At 36.0% G+C, this 24,656-nt stretch overlaps 1 protein-coding gene across 1 annotated transcript in view; it reads left to right on the plus strand.

Annotated features, from left to right (window-relative positions):
* Window positions 1-24,656, plus strand: part of IL1RAPL1 (interleukin 1 receptor accessory protein like 1) — a 1,385,688-nt gene that overhangs the window by 694,907 nt on the left and 666,125 nt on the right. Inside the window, exon 3 of the mRNA XM_050776674.1 lies at window positions 15,945-16,224. Within this exon, the coding sequence (XP_050632631.1) occupies window positions 15,945-16,224 (280 nt within the window). The remainder of the gene's footprint in view (window positions 1-15,944; window positions 16,225-24,656) is intronic.

Consider the following 24,656-nt stretch of genomic DNA (forward strand, 5'->3'; position numbering starts at 1 on the left):
GCTCCTGGCCTCTGGTGATCCAGCCTCTTGGGCCTCCCAAAGTGCTGGGATTACAGGCATGAGTCACCTCGCCCAGCCCTGTTTCTTTAATTTTTAGATAAGGATCTACCTTTAACTTATGAATATAATATATATGAATTTATGAATATTATGAATATAATATGAATGTCATTGTTGTAGTGTGATAACTATTTTAATTCACCTTCTTGAAATAGATAACCTTTGACTTTTGGTTAGATTATAGATTTATCTGTTATTTTGAAATGTTCAGAAAAAGATAAAAGGTAAATCATAGAATCTTTTTAAAAATTGTTTTATTCCTGTGTTAATGTGTAGTTTTAAATATTTGTTTAACAGTGTATACTAATGAAGCATAATAGATACCAAAATGTTTTCATTAGGGACAAATGTTAATTGTGCTGGAAGGAATCACCATTTATGACCTGAGAGGTTGAGATAATGTAGGCAGAGTAAGACAATACATGAGTAAGCAAGTCCCCCTCCCAATAGTAATCATCATTAATAGGAACTCACTGCATTTAGGGCTATGAAATATATGATGGGTTTGAAAAATTTCCAAAGTGGAACCCAAATGGATATGTAGATTTCAGTATCATTATATACTTGGACATTGAGGAAATAGTGTAGAAAAATACAAACTGGAAAAAAATCTTATCAGGTCCCCGGGTTTTACATTTTTTTGTTGTTGTTTGTCAACTTATAAGCAAGTGTGGAAAGAGTAGAATGAGCAGTGAATAGAGGAGAATGTAATAATGTAGAAATGTGATTCATATAGTTTGTTTGGTGTGAAGTGGATATTCTCATGCACTGCCTAAAGATAAATACATTGGCACAAACTCTATAGAAGCAATCGGCAAAACATGATACTCTTTGACTGAGTAATCTCCCTTTTGGTATTCAAGCTGAAAGCAAAATCAGAAATTCAAACAAAATGTATATAAAATGAGATTAATCATGATGCTATATATTATAATGAAAGTTAGATAATATTAGGATGCATTTATGAAGTGAATGTATATACAACGAACTTTTCCAAATAATATATAAAGAACAATGTGCATTATGTCATATTAGTAGAAAATGAAGAAAATGAAATCCAGCTTCCTATAATTATAATTATGAAAATATTTAATGAGGCTCTTTTTCTTAGGTTCAAAGTTCAGAGCCAATCAAATTACTTCATTAAGTGTTTTATTATAAGGATGCATAAGGTTCTAGTTCAAAACTTAAAAAGCAGTCAAGAATTAAGTTCAAGGGACTTGCTTTGACCTCTCGTTCTTTCCTTTATGGTCTCTTAATTTCTCTACTTTTTCTAAGCTTCTCTCTGCATATATCCTCACTCCTATCTCCCTAAGACTAGCTTACTCTACTTATTCATAGGTTCCCCCTTATCACTTTAGATTACATGTGGTCATCACAACTTCTTTGGCTCTAAGTCTAACTTAAGCCTTTTGTTTATACTCAGAAAGGAGGACTCTGATTGGGCTAGCTCATCTTTTCTTATGAAACCAAGACATAGGTTACTTGCCTGCCTATGAGTTGGCTGCCCTCGGTTAAGGGGCCATCATAGCACCAGTCATTTCTGGTCTGACCATGGGGATGCATAAATAAACAAATGATCTTACCTTTCTAACCTCTTCCTCGATCACTACCTACCCTAGGACCACAAACTCTTTGTTCTATCCAAGCCACTCTTTTCCAAATATACCTAATCATTTCACTATTCACAGTGTTAACCTGCCTTTTCTCACTTCTTGAAATTTCCATCACAGAATGTGATTAATCTCAAAGCCTCATCCCTTGCATGCCCCGATGAAGGACTCTTTTAGTTTCCTAGGAAATGTTAACACGCTGATAGTGCTTTGTTTCTGATTGAATAAGTTCACTTCTGGCATTGTGTCTCCACTATGAGAGTGATGTACATGAACTACTGAATGTAAACAGTATGCCTTTGATACCATTTTGTTGTACAGTTTATAAAAGAAAGCTATGATACCATAGGGTTATTAACATTATATTGCTGAAGGTAATGTTAAAAACAATACATATATACACACACAAACACACACACATACATAGCACAGCCAAACTTGGCATTCTATCTTCCCCACACATGAGAACTATCAAAGTATCATTTCTGAGCTGTGTTGTTTTTCTCCTACTTGTGCCCTAATTCTAATAGTGGAAGAATTTTTTTTAAAGCAAAGCTGTTATCTTTTAAACACTGGAATTAAATGAAAAATTCCATTTTCTTCATGAGTCAGTTTTTTTCAGGGAATATTTTCAGCAAATGAACAAGCTCCGCATTCAATCCATGCTTTGTTTTAGTAGTTTCGTTGGGTGGACTAGTTTCACCAAATGCCATGTATAAATCGGTCACATAGAACAAGAATTTATATTTCCACAATTTTATTTGGAACTTTGAAACTTCCATTATCTCACAGAACCCAGAAATTGAATTGAGGCTTTGTTACTAAGCCCGGTTGTAGCAACAGACTTCGGAGTCAGTAGCTCAATTTTCTACTTCTTTGCATCAAATTTTCTCTTGAAAGTGATGCATGCAATACAGAGAATGGCAGGGAGGAGCCTCTGTGAAGTGTTAAATATTTGGTTCACTGGGTCCTATCAGCAGGTGGGGCCTGTGGGGAGCTTGTTTATCCAGCAGAATAATCCCATTATGAGGACAGTGATGTAGAATAGTTTGCTTCCTACCCCAAAACCACTCAAGGAAACAACTGAGTGAATGATATTTTTCCGGGCCCTGTATTATGCTATTATGACTTGCAATAACCGGCAGCATATTAAAATAAGTATCAGGGTCTACAGTTACTCTGTTGAATGAAGTTCTGAAATTTCAAAGGTGTTGATTATTCAGTATTTTCCAATTTACAGAATAAAAGAATATGTGATTGACTATTTCATGGCACAGTAATGGAAATAAAGAGAATGAACAGGCTTGATTAATTTCAGAGTAAATGCTTATTTTTCATAATTGCATAATTCTCAAGTGGGTCTCTGTGTACGCCGGGGTGGCCTTTTCTGTCAAATATAAGGATAAGAACTTGGCATTGAAAATTAAGGAACAATAAAAAATAAATATGTGTGCATGTGTGTATATGTGTGCGTGCACATAGCCTTGTCATCACTAAGAACAACCCACCACACAGCCTTGTTTAGCTTTAAAAATATCTATGAATACTATATTGAAAAAACAAATTAAGGTTTGGGACAAACGTCCCATCTTCCTCGTGACAATATGCTGGGAACAGCTATAAGCTTAGAATAAACTGGGGAACGCTGCTTAATGCGCTGTGCAGTAAGCTTATCCAATGTCTTAGCCCAGCTAGAACAGTGCCTAGGATACAACAGGCACCTTGTAAATATCTGTTGAAATAGAGGATGAATCAGTGAACGAATCAATGAATGCTTCTGTCCAAAAGTAACACCGACTAAATGCTGTAAAATCATTCATCCTCCAAAATTTGAAATATTGTTGGTTGTCTGAAAAATATTAAAGGAAAGGGACATGGTATGACCACTAAGTGTCCGAAGTCTTAACCTTCGAAGGATGTATCAAGAAACCCAACTACAGCTTTTTGGTAGAAAGTAGCTAAAGAAAGGATTCTGAATTGGATGAACCATGAAAAGCGGTAATTTCCTCTTTAAAGGTATTTATTAGCCATACAAAAAACATACTTTCACTCACTGAGAATTTAAACTTTTATTTAAATATTAGTGATTTACTGCATTAAGTGTTATTGTGAGATAGCATCTGCTAGGCCAGAAAATTCCTCTAGTTTTTGGTTTAATCGCTGTTAATATGCAGACTATAAAGATAATCTCACTGGTAAACCAGTGATAAACCAGCACTTGATAATCTTTTAATTGCTAAGTAACACTGAGGCAGCTTACTTTTGGCTTTGGATTTAGTAGATATTTATATTAACAACTGGCCAGTACAGCTTTTCACATAAGTACTTCACCTCAAATTTATCAGTCCTTTAAAATGTACATGAATTTATCCAACTCTCATAAGCTGCACTCTCAAAGATAGGGGAAAATAAAACCAAAAGCAACAATGATTGAATCAATGTAATTTTCTGCTGTTTAAGCATAGGTTTCTACTTACCTTGATTATTTAAAGAATGCCTGAAATCATGCCAATAATAAAAACCCTGGAAAGTAGAGTTGAATTCAAGACAACTTTCTTTTTTTTTTTTTTTTTTTTCTGTGCTGCCATTTTCTCTCACCTGAACTATTGCAGTGATCTTCTAATAGGTCTTCTTTTTGATGTGTGTTACCTACAATTTGTTGTCAACCAAGCAGACAGAGAGCCTATTCTTAACAGCTTTGTTGAGGTATAATTGATATACAGTTAATCACATATATTTACAGTGAGCGATTTGGTATGTTTTGACATATATATAAACTCATGAAACTCTCACCACAGTTAAGACTGTGAACATACCCATCGCACTAAGAGTTTCCTCATGGCCTTTTCTAATGCTCTCTCCCTTTCCTTGCTATCCCAGATAACCACTGACTCGCTTTCTGCTACTATGGTTTGCATTTTCTAGAGTTTTATATAAATGGAATCAAACAGTATGTACTCTGTTTTGTCTGACTTTTTTCACTCAGTGTAATTATTTTGAGATTCATCCATGTTACATGCATAAATAATTCATTCTTTTTTATTTTTGACTAGTATTGCATTATATGACTACATTCATCATTTGTTTATTCACCTGCTGGTAAAATTTAGATTGTTTCCAATTTGGAGCTACTTTGAATAAGGCTGCTATGAACACTTGTGTGGACGTGTGTAGACGTAGTGTTTTCTTTTCGTAGTCAAATACCTAGGAATGAAACAGCTAGATGAAGTGAAGTTAATCCATTTCTTCTTTTATGAATTATGCTTTTTGTGTCTTATCCACGAAATCTTTGTCTAATCCAAAGTCACAAAGTTTCTCTCCTGTCTTTTCTAAAAGTTTTTATAGTTTTATGCTTTACATTTGGATCCATGATCCTTTTGAGGAAAATGTTTGTATATGGTAGAATGTATGAACCAAAGTTTAGATTTTTTTGAATATGGGTACCCAAATACTCCAGCACCATTTGTCTAAAAGCGTGTCCTGTCTGCACTGAATTGCCTTTTTGCTTTGTTGAAAATCAGTGGCAAATATATGTGTGGATCTATTTGTGGACTCTCTAATTTTGTTACATTTATCTATTTGTCTATATCTTGATGACAAGAGTTACTAGTTTGATTATGGTAACTTTATGATAAATCTTGAAATCAGGTAGCGTAAGACTTCAAGCTTTGTTCTTTTAAAAAGTTATTTTAAATATAGCAGGTACTTAACATTTTTATGTGAATTTTAGAATTAGCGTGTTCATTTGATTGTCATTGTATTAAATTTATATAACATTTTGGAGTGAATTGACTAATTTTTAAAAAAAAAAATTCTGTTTTACATTGAGGGTTCCACGTGCAGGTTTGTTACGTAGGTAAATTGTGTGTCATCCGGGTTTCCTATACAGGTTATTTCATCACCAATGTAATAAACATAGCTGATAGGTAGTTTTTCAATGTTCACACTCCTCCCCCCCTCCACCCTTAAGTAGGCCCTATTATCTGTTGTTTTGTTCTTTGTATACATGTTTGCTTCATGTTTAGCTCCCACTTTATAAGTGAGATCAGGCAGTATTTGGTTTTCTGTTCCTGCAGTAGCTTGCTTAGGGTGATGACCTCCAGCTCCATTGATGTTGCTGCAAAGGACATGATCTCACCGTTCTTTATAGCTGTGTACTATTCCATGACATATATGTACCACATTTTCTTTATCCAGTCTACCATTGGTGGTCATGTAGGTTGATTCCATGTCTTTGCTATTGTGAATAGTGCTGTGATGAACATATGCATACATGTGTCTTTATGATAGAATGATTTATATTCCTTTGGATATATACCCGATAAAGGGATTGCTGGATCAAATGATAGTTCTGCTTTAAATTCTTTGAGAAATCACCACACTACTTTCCACAGTACCTGAACTAATTTATCTTCCCACCAACTGTGTATAAGCGTTCCCTTTTCTTTACAACTTCGCCAGCATCTTTTATTTTTTAACTTTTAAATAATAACCATTCTGACTGGTGTGAAATAATATCTCACTGTGGTTTTGATTTGTATTTCTCTAAGGATTAGTAATTTTGAGCATTTTTTCATGTGCTTGTTGACTGTGTGTATGTCTTCTTTTGAAAAGTGTCTGTTTACGTCCTTTGCCCAGTTTTGAATGGTGTGGTTTGTTTTTTGCTTTTTAATTTGTTTAAGTTCTTTGTAGATTCTGGATATTAGACCTTTGCTGGATGCGTAGTTTGCAAATATTTTCTCCCATTCTGTGCGTTGTCTGTTTACTCTGTTGATCCTTAATTCTTGCTTTTTGTTATTTATTTTATTTATCTATCTATCTATCTATTTATTTATTTATTTATTTTTGTTGTTCAGAAGCTCTTTAGTTTAATTAGGTCCCATTTGTTTACTTTTGCTTTTGTTGCAATTGCTTTTGGTGTCCTTATTATGTAATCTTTGCTAGGGTCTATTTCCAGAATGGAATGTCCCAGATTGTCTTCCAGTGTTTTTATACTTTTAGGCTTTACATTTAAGTCTTTAATGCATCTTGAGTTAAGTTTTGTACATGGTGTAAGGAAGGGGTCCAGTTCAGTATTCTGCATATTGAAACCTGTTATTAAAAAAAAAAGAAAGAAAATGAAGAAGTACTAATTAGATAACATGGATGGATATTTTTATATGTATGACAAAAATGAGAAGGAAAGGTCCTGAATGAGGTAAACAGATACATTTTTGTAATACCCAGAACACAATGCAGTATGTCAACAGATACCAATCATAATAGATATGTGATTACACATATGAATGTAGATTAATACCCAAAACAGTTGTATGTGAAGCTAATCTGTTTACAATATATTATATATTTCATGAGACTTCTTCTGTGATAAAAATAGACTTGGCATCACTTAAAAAAATGGTTCTAACCTTTTTAAAAGTTCTCAGCCGGGCGCGGTGGCTCAAGCCTGTAATCCCAGCACTTTGGGAGGCCGAGACGGGCGGATCACGAGGTCAGGAGATCGAGACCATCCTGGCTAACACGGTGAAACCCCGTCTCTACTAAAATATACAAAAAACTAGCCGGACGCGGTGGCGGGCGCCTGTAGTCCCAGCTACTCGGGAGGCTGAGGCAGGAGAATGGCGTGAACCCGGGAGGCGGAGCTTGCAGTGAGCTGAGATCCGGCTACTGCACTCCAGCCTGGGCGGCAGAGCGAGACTCCGTCTCAAAAAAAAAAAAAAAAAAAAAAAAAGTTCTCAGAAATTCACTTGGCAGAGCAGTACACAAGCTGTGTGTTTCCAGTTTTCCTCTACAATCTCTGTAAGAAGTTAATCAAACAGGCAATTAATCTGTATGATATTATTCATATGAAAGCATATGCATATTAAAATACACAACAGACTTCATTCTCATTTTCCTTAAACTTTTCTCTAATGTCAGGGGTTTGAATGTCCAGCAGAGCTCACAATATGAAAAGGATACACGGCAGTGCTTTTGTTGTACATACCAGAAAGTACAAGCAATAACGTTCTGCTGTATAAACCCATATAATGAAGGCAGAAAATGTGTAGTAAGCTAAGAAACAAGACTTTGTCCCTAACAACACTAATCTCTCGCCTTGAATCTGCTTCTGCTCCTCATTTCCATTAATAGTGCCACAATCTTCTCTGTAATCCTGATTTGAAATCTTATAGTCGTCCTAGACTCCTCCTTCTCCTTCATCTCGCCCTTCTGTTCAATTTCAGCTTCCTGTTGATCAATCTCAGTATCCTGTTGATTCTGACTCTACAGTTCTTCCCACATTTCCTTGTCATAGCTTTTGCCACTTTCTTTTTTTACTTCTATTTTAAGAATTTTCAGAGTTGTCTCCTTACTCCTAGCTATCCCCTTCCAATCCATCCTTGATATTGTCTTGAAAGTGATATTTCTAAAATGTAGATCAGATTCTAACCCTTCCTTTGCAGACGTTTACCACTGTCTACATTGGTTTTAGCAGTGGTTTTCAAAGTGTCATCCCTGGACCAGCAGCATCACCTGCTTTGTAGTAACTACTTCGTAGTAACGCAGATTCTTAGGGGCCCATTCCAGATTCCTTCTGAATCTGAAACTCTGATAGGCGTGCACAAAAGTCTGTGTTTTAAAAAGTCCTCCGGGTGATTCTAATACACACTAAAACTTGAAAACTACGGGGCTACAGAATTAAGTTCAAGTTTCTTGGCATGGTGTCACCAAACCTGTCTTTTCTGCACTTATTTTCACCTCCTTAAACTCTTCTGTACTCCTCACCGCTCCACTATTTCAGAATCTTACCATATACTGTCCTATTAACTGGGATATCCCATTCGCTTGCAATTTTCTCTTCCAAATTATCAGGTTTTAAACTAAGGCACATTTTGAATTTCTTCTCTTTCTTAAATCCTTTTTGATCTTCCTAGTCAAATTTCCTGCTCCATTAGTTCATCTGTGAAGTGGAAAATAGTTCTGGGTTTAGAGGTAAAACAAACTTCTTGCTTTGTGTTTCCTCAGTAATGTCATCATTGCTCTCAGAATGTATTCATTCTTTCTTGTGCTATACGTGGTTTTTGACAAGTCTGTTCCCACTTACAGATGGTGTCTTCAAGGGTGGTGCTAGTCTCAGTAATCTTTGTCATAGAAGAGTGAGTTGCACATCATATGTGCTCTATAACATGTGGACTCACACCAATATATGACTTGAAGTTTATTGCATGATTATTTTATGTGTTCATTGCTGAAAACAATTCATTAGTCCATTTGGGATTGTTATAAAATTTAAAGACCTTTTGTAACTTGCTATCTTGAAAATGGTAATTGTGTTCTTCTGTCTGCTCTAAAACAAAAACAAAATAAAAGCAAATCTGTGCCTTGAATCCTGTTACTTTCTCTTTAAAAGATCAATTTGCCAGCTGGGTGTCCTGCCATCTAACAGGCCTTCCCTGTGAGGCTCCTCTAAATTGGGAAAAGGATTAAATTTGATCAGTGTTTGTTTGGTCTGTTGCTCATCATGCTGATATTTAATCCAGTGTCCAACAAGTGTCCCAAAGGAATAAAATGCCTGAAGCTGGCAATATTTTCTGACCTATCTGTCTGCACATATTCTTGTCAGTTTTTACCCAAATGGAGAGTTTTCCGGGAGACATACATGAGCTAAATAAATAATATAATAGTATGCTTAATTAATGTAAAACAGTAAACTATGTTTAATGTATCAACAAGGATTTGAGTCCCGAAGTACACTCAGTTTTGTGAAATCAAATTATTCTGAGTTAGAAAATTGTATCACTTTGCAATATTAGAAAGGAAAAATGCATACTGCTATTTTTTAATTATTAGGGTTAAAAATACCTACAAACAATTGTTGTTAGTGATTGTGTTAACACCAAAGGTATACATTTTCAATACTCCTTTAAGTGAACAGTTATTTAGTTAATCACTAATTTATTCAACACATATTTATTGATTGCCTCTTATGCCCCAAATAGATATAGATATGGAAATAGCTCTAGATTTATAATTAGAGCTAAATGAGTTTTTTTTTTTTTCTTTTTTAGAGATGGAGTCTTGCTATGTTCCCCAGCCTAGACTAGAACTCCTGGGCTCAAGCAATCCTCCCGTATCAGCCTTTTTATTAGCTGGGACTACAGGCGCATGCTGCTGGGTTCTGTTTGAGATTTAGATACATAGATGATAGATACATAGATAGATAAACAAATAACCAGGCAGAGATAGAAATAGACATAAAGATAGAGAAAGATGGAGATAGACATAGCGATAGTGATAGAGATACGGTAAAGTCTCACTTTTCAGAGTCCCCACACTTCAGTGATCAATGAAATACATGTAATCAAATAATGATTTAATATGATACATGCTAATGAAAGTATGTATTAACTAAAGAACATAAGGTAACTACATAATCAAAAGAGTGAAAAAAATCTTTAAAGTCATAGATGGACCATATGTACCAAGATGTTACCTATCTGAATCAATTTCTTGTGCCAAGACTAACAAAAGAAAATAAGAATCCAGATTTTCTTGTAGCATGACGTGGATCTGTTTGTGTTTGCTCAAATAGCAGGGCTTTTTCTGCTTCTGTTCAGTGTGTGAATGGAAAGCAGAACATCCCCTTTGTTCCGTGTACTGTGTGAGGTCCTTTCTCATGTCACTTCTAAACACTAAGAAAAGTAAAAAACGAAGATCCAAACACAAGTCTGAAATTGAATTTACTTAATGCAAGGCAGGAATAACATGATCCCACACAGATGCGTGGGACCTTCAGATTAACGGTTAAAGAATTGTTCAGAGAACATTAACCTACAACATTGATGATTTGTTCACATATAGACACACATAAGGAAGAGAAACCCTTATGAAGACTTTTTCTCAGGTCAAAGTCAAGTGTAGAGCTTTAAAAAGGCAAACTTAGAAGTTTGGGTTGGTTTGTTTGTTTCTCTAACAACAAGAGTTGCTGTTGCAAGGTGAGAGTCGCTCTCCGTAGTTTTTAATTATTATTCCAAGATATCTACCCAAGTAGACACAGGCTGAGTATCCTTTTTTTCTGAAATGCTTGGGACCAGAAGTGTTTTGGATATCAGATCTTTTTCAAATTTTAGAATACTTGCATATACAGTATATAATGAGGTATCTTGGGAATGGAACCCAAGTCTGAACATCAAATTGATTTATGTTTCATATATAGCTTATGCACATAGCCCGAAGGTAATTTTATATTTTCCTTGGCGATGCTAAATAAATTGTGTTCTGTGAACCTCCATTTTGACTGTAACCCATCAAGTGAGGTCAGGTGTAGAGTTTTCCATTTGTGGCATCATGTTTGCCGGCACTCAAAAAGTTTTGAATTTTGGAGCATTTGGGCTTTCAGATTTTCTGATTAGGGATGCTCAACTTTACTTTAAAGTAACATAATTTATCCTTCTGCAAATATAGTATTTCACTTTCATATTAGTATGCAACATGTTTATATTATTAGACTTTTTTTGAAAGAATTCAAACTTCAAGTTTGTTACCATGAAAATATTTTTAGCTCTTACATAGGTAGTAATAGTGACTTAATTTAAAATACTTTCTCTACTCTTATTTGAATATATTGACAATAGCCAATGTAGGTAGCTTTTCTTCATAGTACATCGTTAGTGAAGGAATTACTTCTGAATCTTAATTCCATTACTGTCTTCATATAAGCTCCCAGAACTTTATGGGTGGTAACAAAAATGAATGAACATGGTACTTCTTACTCCCACTCCCCAATGTAACTTCATGGCTTCTTTCATAAACTCCCATTGACTGTGAAAGAACGTGTACTGCAGAGATATGTTGAACTGGAGTATTTCCATAGAACCCTCCCATCAGGGATGGAGAGTACCAATAACAAACTTTCTGAGAGAGACTTATAGAAAGGTATTTTATTCCAAAAGGGAGAAAACCAGATTAAATACTACCAGTGTCTACAATTACCTGATGATAGTTTTAAAAACTAGTAACAATGAAAGTTAGATAAATTACATATAATTAATGTGTAATGAAATCAACAGTGTCTAGAAATATGGTTTTGGAATGATTGTTCCCAAGCCAACAAAGCTTGTGGGCTGAAGTAAGAAAAAACTGAATGGATCAACAGCAATTCTGTTCATCAGGAGTTAGATTGTAAGTTATCACATATCCTTTTAAGATTTTAAAGGTCTCACTACACAAGGTTAACAAATACACTTTGTGGGTATATTTTGAAAGTCTTTATTCAGAAGGAGATACATACGGAAGTATTTGGGGATGAAATATCATTAAGTCTCTAAATTATTTTCAACTGGTTTAGAAACAATAATATAACATGCAAGGTGTAAGACAGAACATGTGTGGAAATAAGGCAAAACATTAACAAAGGAAAAAATTATATCTCCTTCATCACTTCTTTCATTTATTAAAATGTTTTATTGTAACTGTTGAAGGGAGACCTACGTCCATCATTCGTTTAAATGATTTTATGCAGACCGGGCACGGTGGCTCACGCCTTGTAATCCCAGCACTTAGGGAGGCCAAAACGGGCGGATCACGAGGTCAGGAGTTTGAGACCAGTGTGACCAACATGGTGAAAACGTGTGTGTACTAAAAATACAAATATTAGCTGGGCGTGGTGACATGCACTGTAGTCCCAGATATTCTGGAGGCTGAGGCAGGAGAATCACGTGAACCTGGGAGGCGGAGGTTGCAGTGAGCCGAGATCCTGCCATTGCACTCCAGCCTGGGCGACAGAGCAAGACTCCGTCTCTGGGGGGGGGGGGGGGAGATTTTATTTAAATAATTTGAGTATGCCTTGAATTGTTCTTTATAGTGTTTGCCATCTTTCCCCAGGAATTATTGAACCATTTTAACTTAAGTTTATTTTTGAACAGCATGCATTTAGTTTAATGGTAGTAAAACCTCCTAAGCCATAGATCCTCCATCTGTTTCCATATTGAAATGAACACCAAGTTTCTCTAATGTCCAAAGTGCCATTCCTTCATTTTGCCTCTAACTTTTCTTTGGCACATGATGTTGAACCGTATGAAACTTTTTCCTGACTAATATTTAAGTATGGAGTAAGAGTAATTTTCAGTAATAATTGTGATTTTCTTCCAACATTTTCTCAGAAAGCATATTCTGAAATTGTGTATTAATATCTGTATGCGTTCTCAGCACAACTCTCTCTTCTAGTCTCTCGATCTAATTTGTTACTAACTTTATAAAACTTTTTAGACTAAATCCTTTTGCTTCCCTTTAAGCATTTTGCATTATACTACAAATCTTCTGAGACTCGAATAATTTTATCATACGGTTTATATACTCCAACCTTGAAGGTTTTTCAACCTTTTTCACTAGCAGCGATACCCTCCATGACAGATAGTCAGTTATATTAACTTGATTCTATTGTAATTTGCATAATGGTAAAACAAAATAATTTTAAACTTATAATCAAAATTATAACTGTTTAAAAAATTACCACCTAGAATTCATTTTATTCAATGGGAAAATATACAAAACTGTTTTGATAAATATATGAAATTATATAACTTGGACATCTCTATGTAGTTTTTTCATCCTGTTTAACATGGTATGCCAGCTCTACAGTAGTCATTGACAGGAATTATGACAATGACTCAGACATTGATGATGCCCACCAAGCTTGCAGCATATTTACTGTAGATAGTACCTCCATACAGCCCTTTTGTAAAAATTTTAAACCCAAATTTGGTAATTGAAATTAACTAAATCAAAGAAGGCTGTGAAATTGACACATTTATTAGTAAACAATATGTGACAGTAGGGAGAATTATTTCTAGGTTCAGATAAATCTGGGTGAGAACCCAGCACTCACCCTTATTAGCCGAGATGGAGTTTCTTCAAGTGTATAACTTGGTAATTCAATTGTTTATTTTGCTTATTTATTCAAGCATTCATTCATTTATTCATTTAGTAAATGTATGCTAAGCTGGTTAGCAGGCACAATTCTAGGCACTGTGGCTAAAAAGGGAAGTGAAAAGGACAACATCCCTGCTCTCATGGGATTTACTTTCAACTGCGGAGACAGAAAGCAAGGTAGTTACATAATATAATATCAAATAGCAATAGGTCTTGTGAAAAAAATATCAAGGCCTATTCTGGATCAAGTGACCAGGATGGGAAGGCAAAAGGCCTCTCTGAGGAGGTGATATTTGGCAAGAAAGAAAGAGAAAGCCATGCTGTTGGTTGGCAAAAAATGTTCCAGGCCGAGGGAAGAGCAAGTTCAAACGCCTCAGTTTGTATTTTTGTGAATAGTAAATGAAAGTTTATAAACTCCTGACACATCGTTAAGTGCTTATTAGATGTTAGATATAATTTAAAGATAATAAATGTGGATAATTAATTCCACATGTTATTATGTGTCTTCCTTGCTATAATGTACATCCTCCTTTTCATCTAGACCATTTTTCTTCTCTGGAATACTGTATTATTTATCCTGTTCTCAGTGTTGTTAGATTACCCTCTTTTTAATTTGTAGTGAGTTTAACCCTGCTTGCAATACTCAAATGTTATTGCTGTCAGAGGTCCTGTTTTCTCAGTCTTTGCCCTTTTGGTCAACATTTGTATACTCTGAGTAAAGCCAAATTGATTTTCTTGCTAAGTGTTGGGCAACTGCCCTCTCTAAACAGTAAATTCACAACTTCTCCATGATGATGATAATGTTGATGCCCTGTGGGAACCTGTTGTTTTGTATGTGTGTGCAGGGAGAGGGGTGATCTAAAAATGGTGTCAAGATGTCATTTGGAAGATGGTACCTACAGAAAACACAGAAAACCCAATCACACCCCACCTCCATCTTCCCCATTTCCCAACATGGTTTCTTGTTTACACTTCTCCGATTCTCCCAGAAGTCAGAGCAAAGTGATTGTTTACGTCTGTCTCTGGCTGTGAAAAAAAACACTACCAGAGCTCAACTCACTTTTATTGATTTCTATATTGTTTGGCTGTAAAATATTTATTCTCACTTGTATCAGTTTAGGTCCAGTCAGAGAAAAAACACAGTCATTTGAACAGTGAAAGTTTATACAAATAATTATTAAATGTAACATGGGATTATAGTAATGAAGGGATTGGCTAATGTGAAAGAAAGATGTATTAGTTTGCTCAGGCTGCCATAACAAAATGCTATAGACTGAGTAGCTTAAACAAAGGATATTTATTTCTCACGGTTCTGGTGACTGGGAAGTCCATGATGAAGGTACAGCCAATTTGGTTTCTGGCTTTCAGATGGCTACCTTCTTGCAGTGTGCTCACATGATCTCTTTTTTGTAATCACGATGGAGTGAAAGAGAAAGCTCTCTGGTGTCTCTTCTTATAAGGGCACTAATCTCATCAAGAGTGTCCTTCTCATGACGCTCCTCATCTAATCCTAATTACCTCCCAAAGAAAGGCCTCATGTCCACATACCGTCATATTGAGGGTTAAGGCTTCAGCATTTGGATTTTCAGGGGACGGCATAAACATTCAGAGTATAGCAAAAGAGAACCCTTAAAAATAGAGGAATGGCTACCATTAGCCCTGGGGCTGAGACAGCACACCTAAGAAAAAGTCCCTATGTTTTCTTCCCCAAAGCAGAGATCCGCACTTTATTGGGAAGGTACGACCATAGTTTACCGAATGGCAGAAATCACTAAGTTGCTATACTAGCAGAACTTGTCAGAAATCTGTCTTCTGCAAGTTAACAGAGACCCTCCCTCTAAGGTACCTGGGAAATATCGCCAAGCTGCTGGTTGCCAAGCACTGTTGGAGCCAGGTGCTGAAGAAGCCTTGCACACTGCAAGAGCCTGCCAAGTGAGCACACTGAAAATAGGAAGTAAATCCCTTTCTTCCTGAAATGTCTCACCAGTGCCCTCTCTCCACCAAGCTTCAGTGCCAGCTAGTAAAGAAAAACATATCTCAAAGGCCCAGATCTATTTTTACCGAGCAGGCAGAAAGGTACATTTAGAACTAAGAGGCAATAAATCAATAACCAGCACACTGGTATAAACTAATAATAAATGACAGCAGAAGCAGACTAAGTGAACAATACATTGTTTTTTAGCAGAGTCCACTACTTTGCAGGGCCATTCTTAGTTTGATTCATTGCTATGTGCTGTGTGCCTAGAATTAAACCTGACCCAATATGGATGCTCAGTAAATATTTGTTGGATGAATGAATAATCTAATTGCTTATTTTTTCCTTCTAATGTTTTTCCTCTTTCTCTCTTTTTTTTACTATAGCTGATGGATGCACTGATTGGTCTATCGATATCAAGAAATATCAAGTTTTGGTGGGAGAGCCTGTTCGAATCAAATGTGCACTCTTTTATGGTTATATCAGAGCAAATTACTCCCTTGCCCAAAGTGCTGGACTCAGTCTGATGTGGTACAAAAGTTCTGGTCCTGGAGACTTTGAAGAGCCAATAGCCTTTGATGGAAGTAGGATGAGCAAAGAAGAAGACTCCATTTGGTTCCGGCCAACATTGCTACAGGACAGCGGTCTCTATGCCTGTGTCATCAGGTATCCCTTTAATTATATTACTGCTGAATCAAAGAAATCACAGGCTGCTTTCTCATACTTAAATTTTGCTGCTATCTCTTTTGCCTAAAGCCGTTGTCTCAATATTTGCATGTGTTGCTGCTTTCTAAAATTTAGAATCACAATCATAGAAAGATGGGATTGGAATTTATATTAGACATTTCTAGCTTATGGAGAAAAGAGATACCTTCTGGGTAGCTACTTATGTTACCAGGAATTACTAAAAACTATGAAATAAAATTTATAGAGGAAGTAAAATGGTGCAAATAAAATGTAAGCAAAGACTTGCAGAATAGATGCATAGTTTCTTGCTATATGAGTTGTAACATTTTGTTATTGCCCTTCACAGACAGATAGAGCATGGATACTTCTGGTTCACACACATTTGTAAAGATGATTTAGGTAATGTGTGTATGTGCACAGGGAGAAGAAGAAAGTATTACCATGTTAGAGAAAATGAAGACTGTGTTCCAGATTGCTTTGCTAACCAAAACTTCTGGATCAATACAAAAATGTTTCCAAGTCTTTCAGGGCCTATACTAAAGTTAATAACAAATTCAGTCCCTGTATCCCCAAGGATACTCACCATACATCTACACATCTTTGTCAGCTTCTAGAAGAGGCATATGCACTTTGTTTAATGATAATGCATTGAAGCAGTGTCCATGCAACACATTAGCAGTTAAAAACCTCAGTTTAAGCATTTAGCCCCCCATGGATTGTGTATCACACCTTCGTGAATGATCGTGTATGTCATTGGACTATTAGAACATTAGCAAAGCTGGGTCTAGTCATATAGAAGGTGTGTTTAAATCTATTTATTTGGCTTTCTGTATTTGGGCTTATTCAGAGAAATAAAGAAGAATCTAAAGTAGTTGATACCCAAACTCAGAGAAAGTCTCAGAATCACCTAGTATCTTTTTCAAAGAAAAATTTACCACTTCTGAAATCCTGATCAGCAGCTAACACTCCTGTCATGAATATCATGCCTCCCTCTCACTGTCATCTGTAAGAATTACCTGTAAGCTGAGTCATGGCTACAGGTGTGCTAGGACATTGAAATAGGTCAAGTTGCATAAAAGTTAAACAGAAATGTATCATTCTAACACTGACAACATATATTATGTTAATGTTGGAAAATATAAATTAATATCTGTAAAGTGTTGTGTTTGGGGAAAATGCCTAATGGATTTTAAAAGAACAAATACATCTGGCCAGGCGCGGTGGCTCATGCCTGTAATTCCAGAACTTTGGGAGGTAGAGTAGGGCAGATCACTTGAGACCAGGAGTTGGAGACCAGCCTAGCCAACATGGCAAAACCCCATCTCTACTAAAAATCCAAAATATTAGCCAGGCATAGTGACATGTGCCTGTGATCCCAGCTGCTTGGTTGCAGTGAGCCAAGATCACACCACTGTACTCTCGCCTGGGCTACATTGTGAGACTCCATCTCAAAAATAAATAAGCAAACAAATGCATCATTCCTTTGGCAACTCTTCTTCTTTCTCTTAGGGTTTACTACTCCTTTTATGATTAAACATAACTCTTAATAAAAGTAGAGATTTTGTAGGGGTACAGATCAATAACTGTCATACTAGTACAGTTAAAGAATACTGTTTGGACTAGCTGTTCCCATGTGACCAATAGTAATTAGATTGTAATTTCATATCTGCTATGTTTCTTTTAAATAATCATTATTTCTGATTGTTCATGCATGTGGTGAGATGATTCTTCAAGATAGGCAAATGCGTGTCCTCATTTATCTGACATTAGAATTGAGCTGGATGTCCATAGTACAACACTACATTTCGTCACTCATTATTGATGGAAAACTAATGGTGTTTTCACATAGTAATCTGAATTTTACAAACACTGAGGTTGCAGTTCTCTGATGTATTTAAATTACACTATGATCCAATACTCTGAGAAATTGCATTAAAATGCCTCTGGAAGGGCCATGTATGGTGGGTTGTGCCTGTAATCGCAGCACTTTGGGAGGCCGAGGTGGGTGGATCACCTGAGGTCAGGAGTTTGAGACCAGCCTGACCAACACTGAGACACCCTGTCTCTCCTAAAAATACAAAATTAGTTTTTTTTTTTTTTTTTTTTTTTTTTTTTTTTTTTTTTTTTTTTTTTTCCGGGGGTGGTGGTGTTTTGGGGGTGGTGGCGCATGCCTGTAATCCCACCTACTCGGGAGGCTGAGGCAGGAGAATCACTCGAACCCGCGAGGCAGAGGTGGTGGTGAGCCGAGATCGCGCCATTGCACTGGTAACAAGAGCAAAACTCTGTCTAAAAAAAAAAAAAAAAAGCCTCTGAATTTCCAGTTGCAATAATGAATGAAAGATTGAAAAGTTTCCAAAATGTTGACACTTGCCATATGTTCATATGTCTACATTTTAATAAAAGGTGCAACTAAAAGACAAATACTTGAAGGTTTATGTGTGTCAAGTGGCAATCTAGAGAAAGGGATAAACTGCAGGAAGAGGTACTTTTGTCAGTGAAATTCCAATATGCCAATCGATTTGAAGCGAGTGTTGTTGCATCTTCCTTGTCCAATTTGGAAAGGGGTACTCAAAAGTCTTTACAAACAGCATTTGAAATAGCATGGCTTGGTGTTGATGTGAGAGGCGCTCAGGGGCTGTCAGTTGGGTCACTGACATTTTGGCATATTGCTAGCTATCAAGCCACTAAACTGTCACCATTAGTTTTTAAATAATTCACTTGCAAAGAATTTTAGAGCCTTGAAAATGTTAGCATCCATTCTAGGTTCTAGTCTTTCTGATCAATATAGAGTATTAACTTTTCAATGAAATTGTTTATCAAGCTTTTCATATAAAACTAATTTCCATTTACACTTGAATATATGCAATGAAATGGCATACATAATGGAAACATTTAAGTCTACTATCATTATAATGAACAAGAACTTTATTATTTCCTTCTCTTAATATCTATTTTGGACAGAATAATACCACACAGTTCTTTGCTCCATACTTCTTGGCTCTTTACTCAGTTTACTCAAATTTATATTTTTCCTTTTTACATGAAAAAGTGAATGAAGGAAAGCTATGTAACAATTTCTTTTGTCTTCTTTTATGGCCATATATAAAAACAAGTTTACTTTTAAAATAATAAAAATTTGGTGGCGAGATGTGGTGGCTCATACCTGTAACCCCAGCACTTTGGGAGGCCGAGACAGTTGAATTGTTTGAGGCCAGGAGTTCGAGTCCAGCCTGCATAACATAGACCTCATGTCTACAAAAATAAAACTTTTGAAAAATTAGCCTGGTGTGGTGGTGTGCACCTGTAGTCCTAGCTACTCAGGAGGATAAGGTGGGAGGATTTCTTGAGCCCAGGAGTTTGAGGCTGCATTGAGCTATGATCACACCACTGCACTTCTGCCTGGGCAACAGAGCAAGGACTTGTCTCTTAAAAATTAAATAAAATAAAATAATAGTTCCATATTCTTGACCTCCAACTTTTTAATTCCCCTTTTCATAGTTATGCACTATTAGCAGTTTCATATGCAAAGCTGGCTGGTACATGTGGAAGCATTCCAGTGCCCCCCAAATGGTAGCATGCTACGTTATTTAGCACCCTATTTTTAATTAAAATTTTATTTTTGAGATAATTGCAGGTTCATATTCAGTTGCAAGACATAACATAGAGAGATCCCATACCCAGATTTACTCGGTGGTAGCATTTTGTGAAACTGTGGTACAGTATCATAATCGGGATATTGACATTGATACAGTCAAGATACAGAACAATGCCGTCATCTCAAGGGCCCCTCCTATTGTTCTTTTATAGCTACATCCATCTGTACCCAACTCCAATCGCAAGCCCCTGTCAACTACTAATCTGTCCTTTATATTTATAGTTTTGTTAATTTATTAATGCAATATTAATGAAATCATACCGTATAGAACCTTGTGGAATTGGATTTTTCACTCAGCATAATTCCTTTGAAATCCATCCAAGTGTTGTACATATCCATAGTTCATGCCTTTTTTTTTTTTTTTTGCTGTGTAGTATTCCATGGTATGAACTACCACAATATTTATTCACTTGTTGAAAGGCATCTATATTATTTCCAGTTTGGGGATATTAAAAAGGAAACTTCCATGAACATTCGTATTCAATTTTTGGTGAACATAAGTTTATGTTTCTGGAATAAATGTGCAAGAGTGAATATGGATTGAATGGTAGTTTTGTGCTTAGTTTTATAAGAACGTACCAAACTATTTTTCAAAGTCGCTGTACCATCTGATGTTCCCACCAGCAATGTATGATTTCTCCACATCCTTGCAGCATTTGCGATTGTCACTACTTTTAATTGTAGCCATTCTGGTAGGCATATTGTGATAACTCATTGTGATTTTAATTTGCATTTTCCTAATGGCTAGTGATTAAAATTTTCATGTGTTGATTTGCCATCTCTCTTCTCATCAGTAAAATGTCCATATTTTTGTACATTTTATAATGTAATTATTTATGTTCTCCTCATTGAATTTTGAGAATTCTTTGTATGTTCTAAATATTAATTCTTTTTGGAGATGTAGTTTGCCAATATTGTCTGATTGCCTGTAGGTTATCTTTTCATCCTTCTAACAGGGTCTTTTACAAAGCAGAAGTTTTTAATTATGATAAGGTTCAATTTGTGAATTTTTCCAGTTATGGACTATGCTTTTGGTGTGAAGTCGAAAAATTCTGCCAAATGCTAAGTCCTGAAGATTTTTCCTTGTTTTATTTTTTTTTTAAGATTAAAAAATTTGTTAAAAATTCAGTTGCTTTACATTTTACATTTAAGTCTGTTATTTTGAATTAATATGTTTTTGAAAAAATGCTTATTTTCTTTTTATTTGTATGTATGCATTTATTTATTTTAAGTCCCGGGGTACCTGTGCAGGATGTGTAGATTTGTTACATCGGTTAACGTGTGCCATGGTGGTTTGCTGTCCCTAGCATCCCACCAACTAGGTATTAAGTCCAGCACGCATCAGCTATTTTTCCTGATGCTATCCCTCCCCTAGCCCACCTGCCCAGTGCCAGCAGGCCCCAGTGTGTGTTGTTCCCCTCCCTATGTTGATGTGTTCTCATCGTTCAGTTCCTACTTATAAGTGAGAATATGTGGAATTTGGTTTTCGGTTCCTGTGTTAGTTTACTGAGGATACTGGCTTCCAGCTCCATCCATGTTCCTGCAAAGGACATGAGCTCATTCTTCTTTATGGCGGCATAGTATTCCATGGTGTATATGTACCACATTTTCTTTATCCAGTCTATCATTGATGGGCATTTGGGTTGATTCCATGTTTTTGCTATTGTGACTAGTGCTGCAATGAGCATATTCATGCATTTATGTTTATAATGGAATGGTTTATATTCATTTGGGAATATTCCCAGTAATGGGATTGCTGCATCGAATGGTGTTTCTGTTTCTTTATCTTTGAGGAATTGCCACAGTCTTCCACAATGGTTGAACTAATTTACATTCCTACCCACAGTGTAAAAGCATTCCTTTTTTTCTGCAACCTCGCCAGCATCTGTTGTTTCTTGACTTTTTAATAATCGCCATTCTGACTGGTGTGAGATGATATCTCATTTTGGTTTTGATTTGCATTTCTCTAATAATCAGTAATGTTGAACCTGTTTTCCTATGTTTCTTGGGCAGTTAAATGTCTTCTTTTGAGAAGTGTCTGTTCATATCCTTTGACCATTTTTTAATGGAGATTTTTTTTCTCGTAAGTTTGTTTAAGTTCCTTGTAGACTCAATATTAGACCTTTGTCAAATGGATAGATTGCAAACCTTTTCTTCCATTCCTTAGGTTGTCTGTTCGCTCTGATGATAGTTTCTTTCACTGTGCAAAATCACTTTAGTTTAATTAGATCCCATTTGTCAATTTTTGCTTTTGTTGCAATTACTTTTGGCATGTTCATCATGAAGTCTTAATTTTGAATTAGTATTTATTGCAGGACTGATGTTTATTTAGGTTAAGGCTTAGTTTTATGGGGATGGATGTCCAATTGTCCCAGCACTATTTGTTGAAAAGGCTATGCTTCCTCCATTGAATTACTTTTGCATCTTTATTCAAAAACCATTGAGCATATTTTTGTGGGTTAATTTCTATGTTATTTATTCCATACTTTTTTCTATCCCTCTGCCAATACCAATCTCTATTGATTAGTATAGCTATCTGGTGGCAAAAATATCAACTAGAGTGAGTTCTCCTACTTTATATGTCTTTTTAAATATTGTGTTTAGCTATTGTAGGGCCTATTATTTTCCATGTACATTTTAGCATAAGTTTGTCTATGTCCACAAAAATCCTTACTAGAATTTTTTATTGCAATTTCATTAAGCCTATGGATCAATTTGGGGAGAATAGATATCTTTACCATTTTGGGTCTCACTATCTGTGAATACAGTTTGTGCCTCCATTTATTTAGGATTTCCTCCTTTGGTTTCTTTCATCAGCATACAAATCCTGCAAACATTTTGTTAAAATTTTAGCTAAGTGTTTCATTTCCTTTGGAATGTTTGTAAATGATATCTTCTGTTTAATTTTGGTTTCAACATGTACATTGTTACTATGTGAAAATGTGATTGATTTTTGTGTGTTAACATTTTAAAAACATATTTTTTTCATGGCCGGGCGCGGTGGCTCAAGCCTGTAATCCCAGCACTTTGGGAGGCCGAGACGGGCGGATCATGAGGTCGGGAGATCGAGACCATCCTGGCTAACATGGTGAAACCCCGTCTCTACTAAAAAATACAAAAAACTAGCCGGGCGAGGTGGCGGGCGCCTGTAGTCCCAGCTACTGGGGAGGCTGAGGCAGGAGAATGGTGTAAACCCGGGAGGCGGAGCTTGCAGTGAGCTGAGATCCGGCCACTGCACTCCAGCCTGGGCGGCAGAGCGAGACTCCGTCTCAAAATAAATAAATAAATAAATAAATAAATAAATAAATAAATAAAAACATATTTTTTTCAAATGACATATTTGTAATGTGTTATATATAGTATGTAGTTCATTTGCCCAAGTCTTGATTTTTCCTTTCAGGACTATGTAACTCTTTTTTCTCATTGAAAGAACATATTAAGTAAGTATCTATCAAAAAGTATTTAAAGAAAATCCATTTATTCACTCATTCTATACTAATGCTGGGATTAAAAACATTTAAAGAAAAGCTTTTACTTTCAAGTAGTTTACCTAAGAGAAAATAAATGTGTAATAAATTGCTGTAGATACTATGAAAATAGTTTAGAATTCAGTGGAATTCTGTCAAGATAGAGTAGCCCAGTTACTCTTAAGTCTTCCTTCTTACAACTAAAAAGTCTGTTTGTGACGGCAAACAAGCACAAGAAGTCTCTGAAAGATGGAAGAAATACCTCTGAGAAAAAGACCTCAGAACTTGAAGAATGACATGGCAACATGTCATGTTCTCACTATCCCGTCCGCTCTTCGCAGATTAAGGCATGAATTCTTATCATTTTTTCACTTTGTTCCTTCATTTGAAATTCAATATTTTCGTTGCCTACCTGAATAATACGTATTTATTTCTTTAAGAAAATCGAGTTTATGTTTACTTTCTTTCTATCTTTCCTATAATTGCTTCAAAAACAATTGTTTCTTCTACCTATTTTGGAGGGAAAACACTCTAAAACTTAGTGCCTTGAAACAATAACCATTTTATTTGCACATGATTCTGCAATGTGGGCTGGACTCAGCTAGGTGGTTCTTCCTGTGATCTTGCCTGTGGTCACTTGTGTCTGGAGTCCACTGCAATACAGGGTTTGCTGAGCCTGTTTCTCTATTATTTCTGAGGGCCTCTCTCTCCATGTACTTTTTCCATTTATCTTTCTATCAAGTGACTTTTTACATGGCAACTCAGAACGTGTAACTACTTATCAAGCATCTCCTTGAGTCATGCTTACTGAGCCAAGTTTTGAGATAATACAGGAGAAGACTTTACAAGGACTTTGAGGTGTGGTTCATTGGTTGGGCCACCAAAGTAACAGTCTAAGAGTCAGCCTTTTGACCCTTAATACTGTAATTCATGTCCTTATAAATGCAAAATATTGTGACCCCATTCCTAAAACCTCCAAAGTCATGTCTTTCGGTGGCATCAGGATTAGGTTAGAAGTCAATGATCTTATTATCCAAGTCAGCTCTGAGTGTGAATGAGGTTCTTCATGCTTAGTTCCCTGAATAGAACTGCTCAGGAATGGCTGCTCTTCATCCAATACTCTGTGAACTAAAAAGTTATATAATTTGGCCCTTCCATAGCCAACATAAATCGTGAGACAGGGATAACATAACTAAACTAAATATCCCCATTTGAAATGAGTGCTGGGGATAGGAGATACAGAGTAGTCACTGGCCCATGACAATTCTAAAATTCAGCTGGATACACGG

The sequence above is a fragment of the Macaca thibetana genome, chromosome X (assembly GCF_024542745.1).
Source record: "Macaca thibetana thibetana isolate TM-01 chromosome X, ASM2454274v1, whole genome shotgun sequence".
NCBI lineage: Eukaryota > Metazoa > Chordata > Mammalia > Primates > Cercopithecidae > Macaca > Macaca thibetana.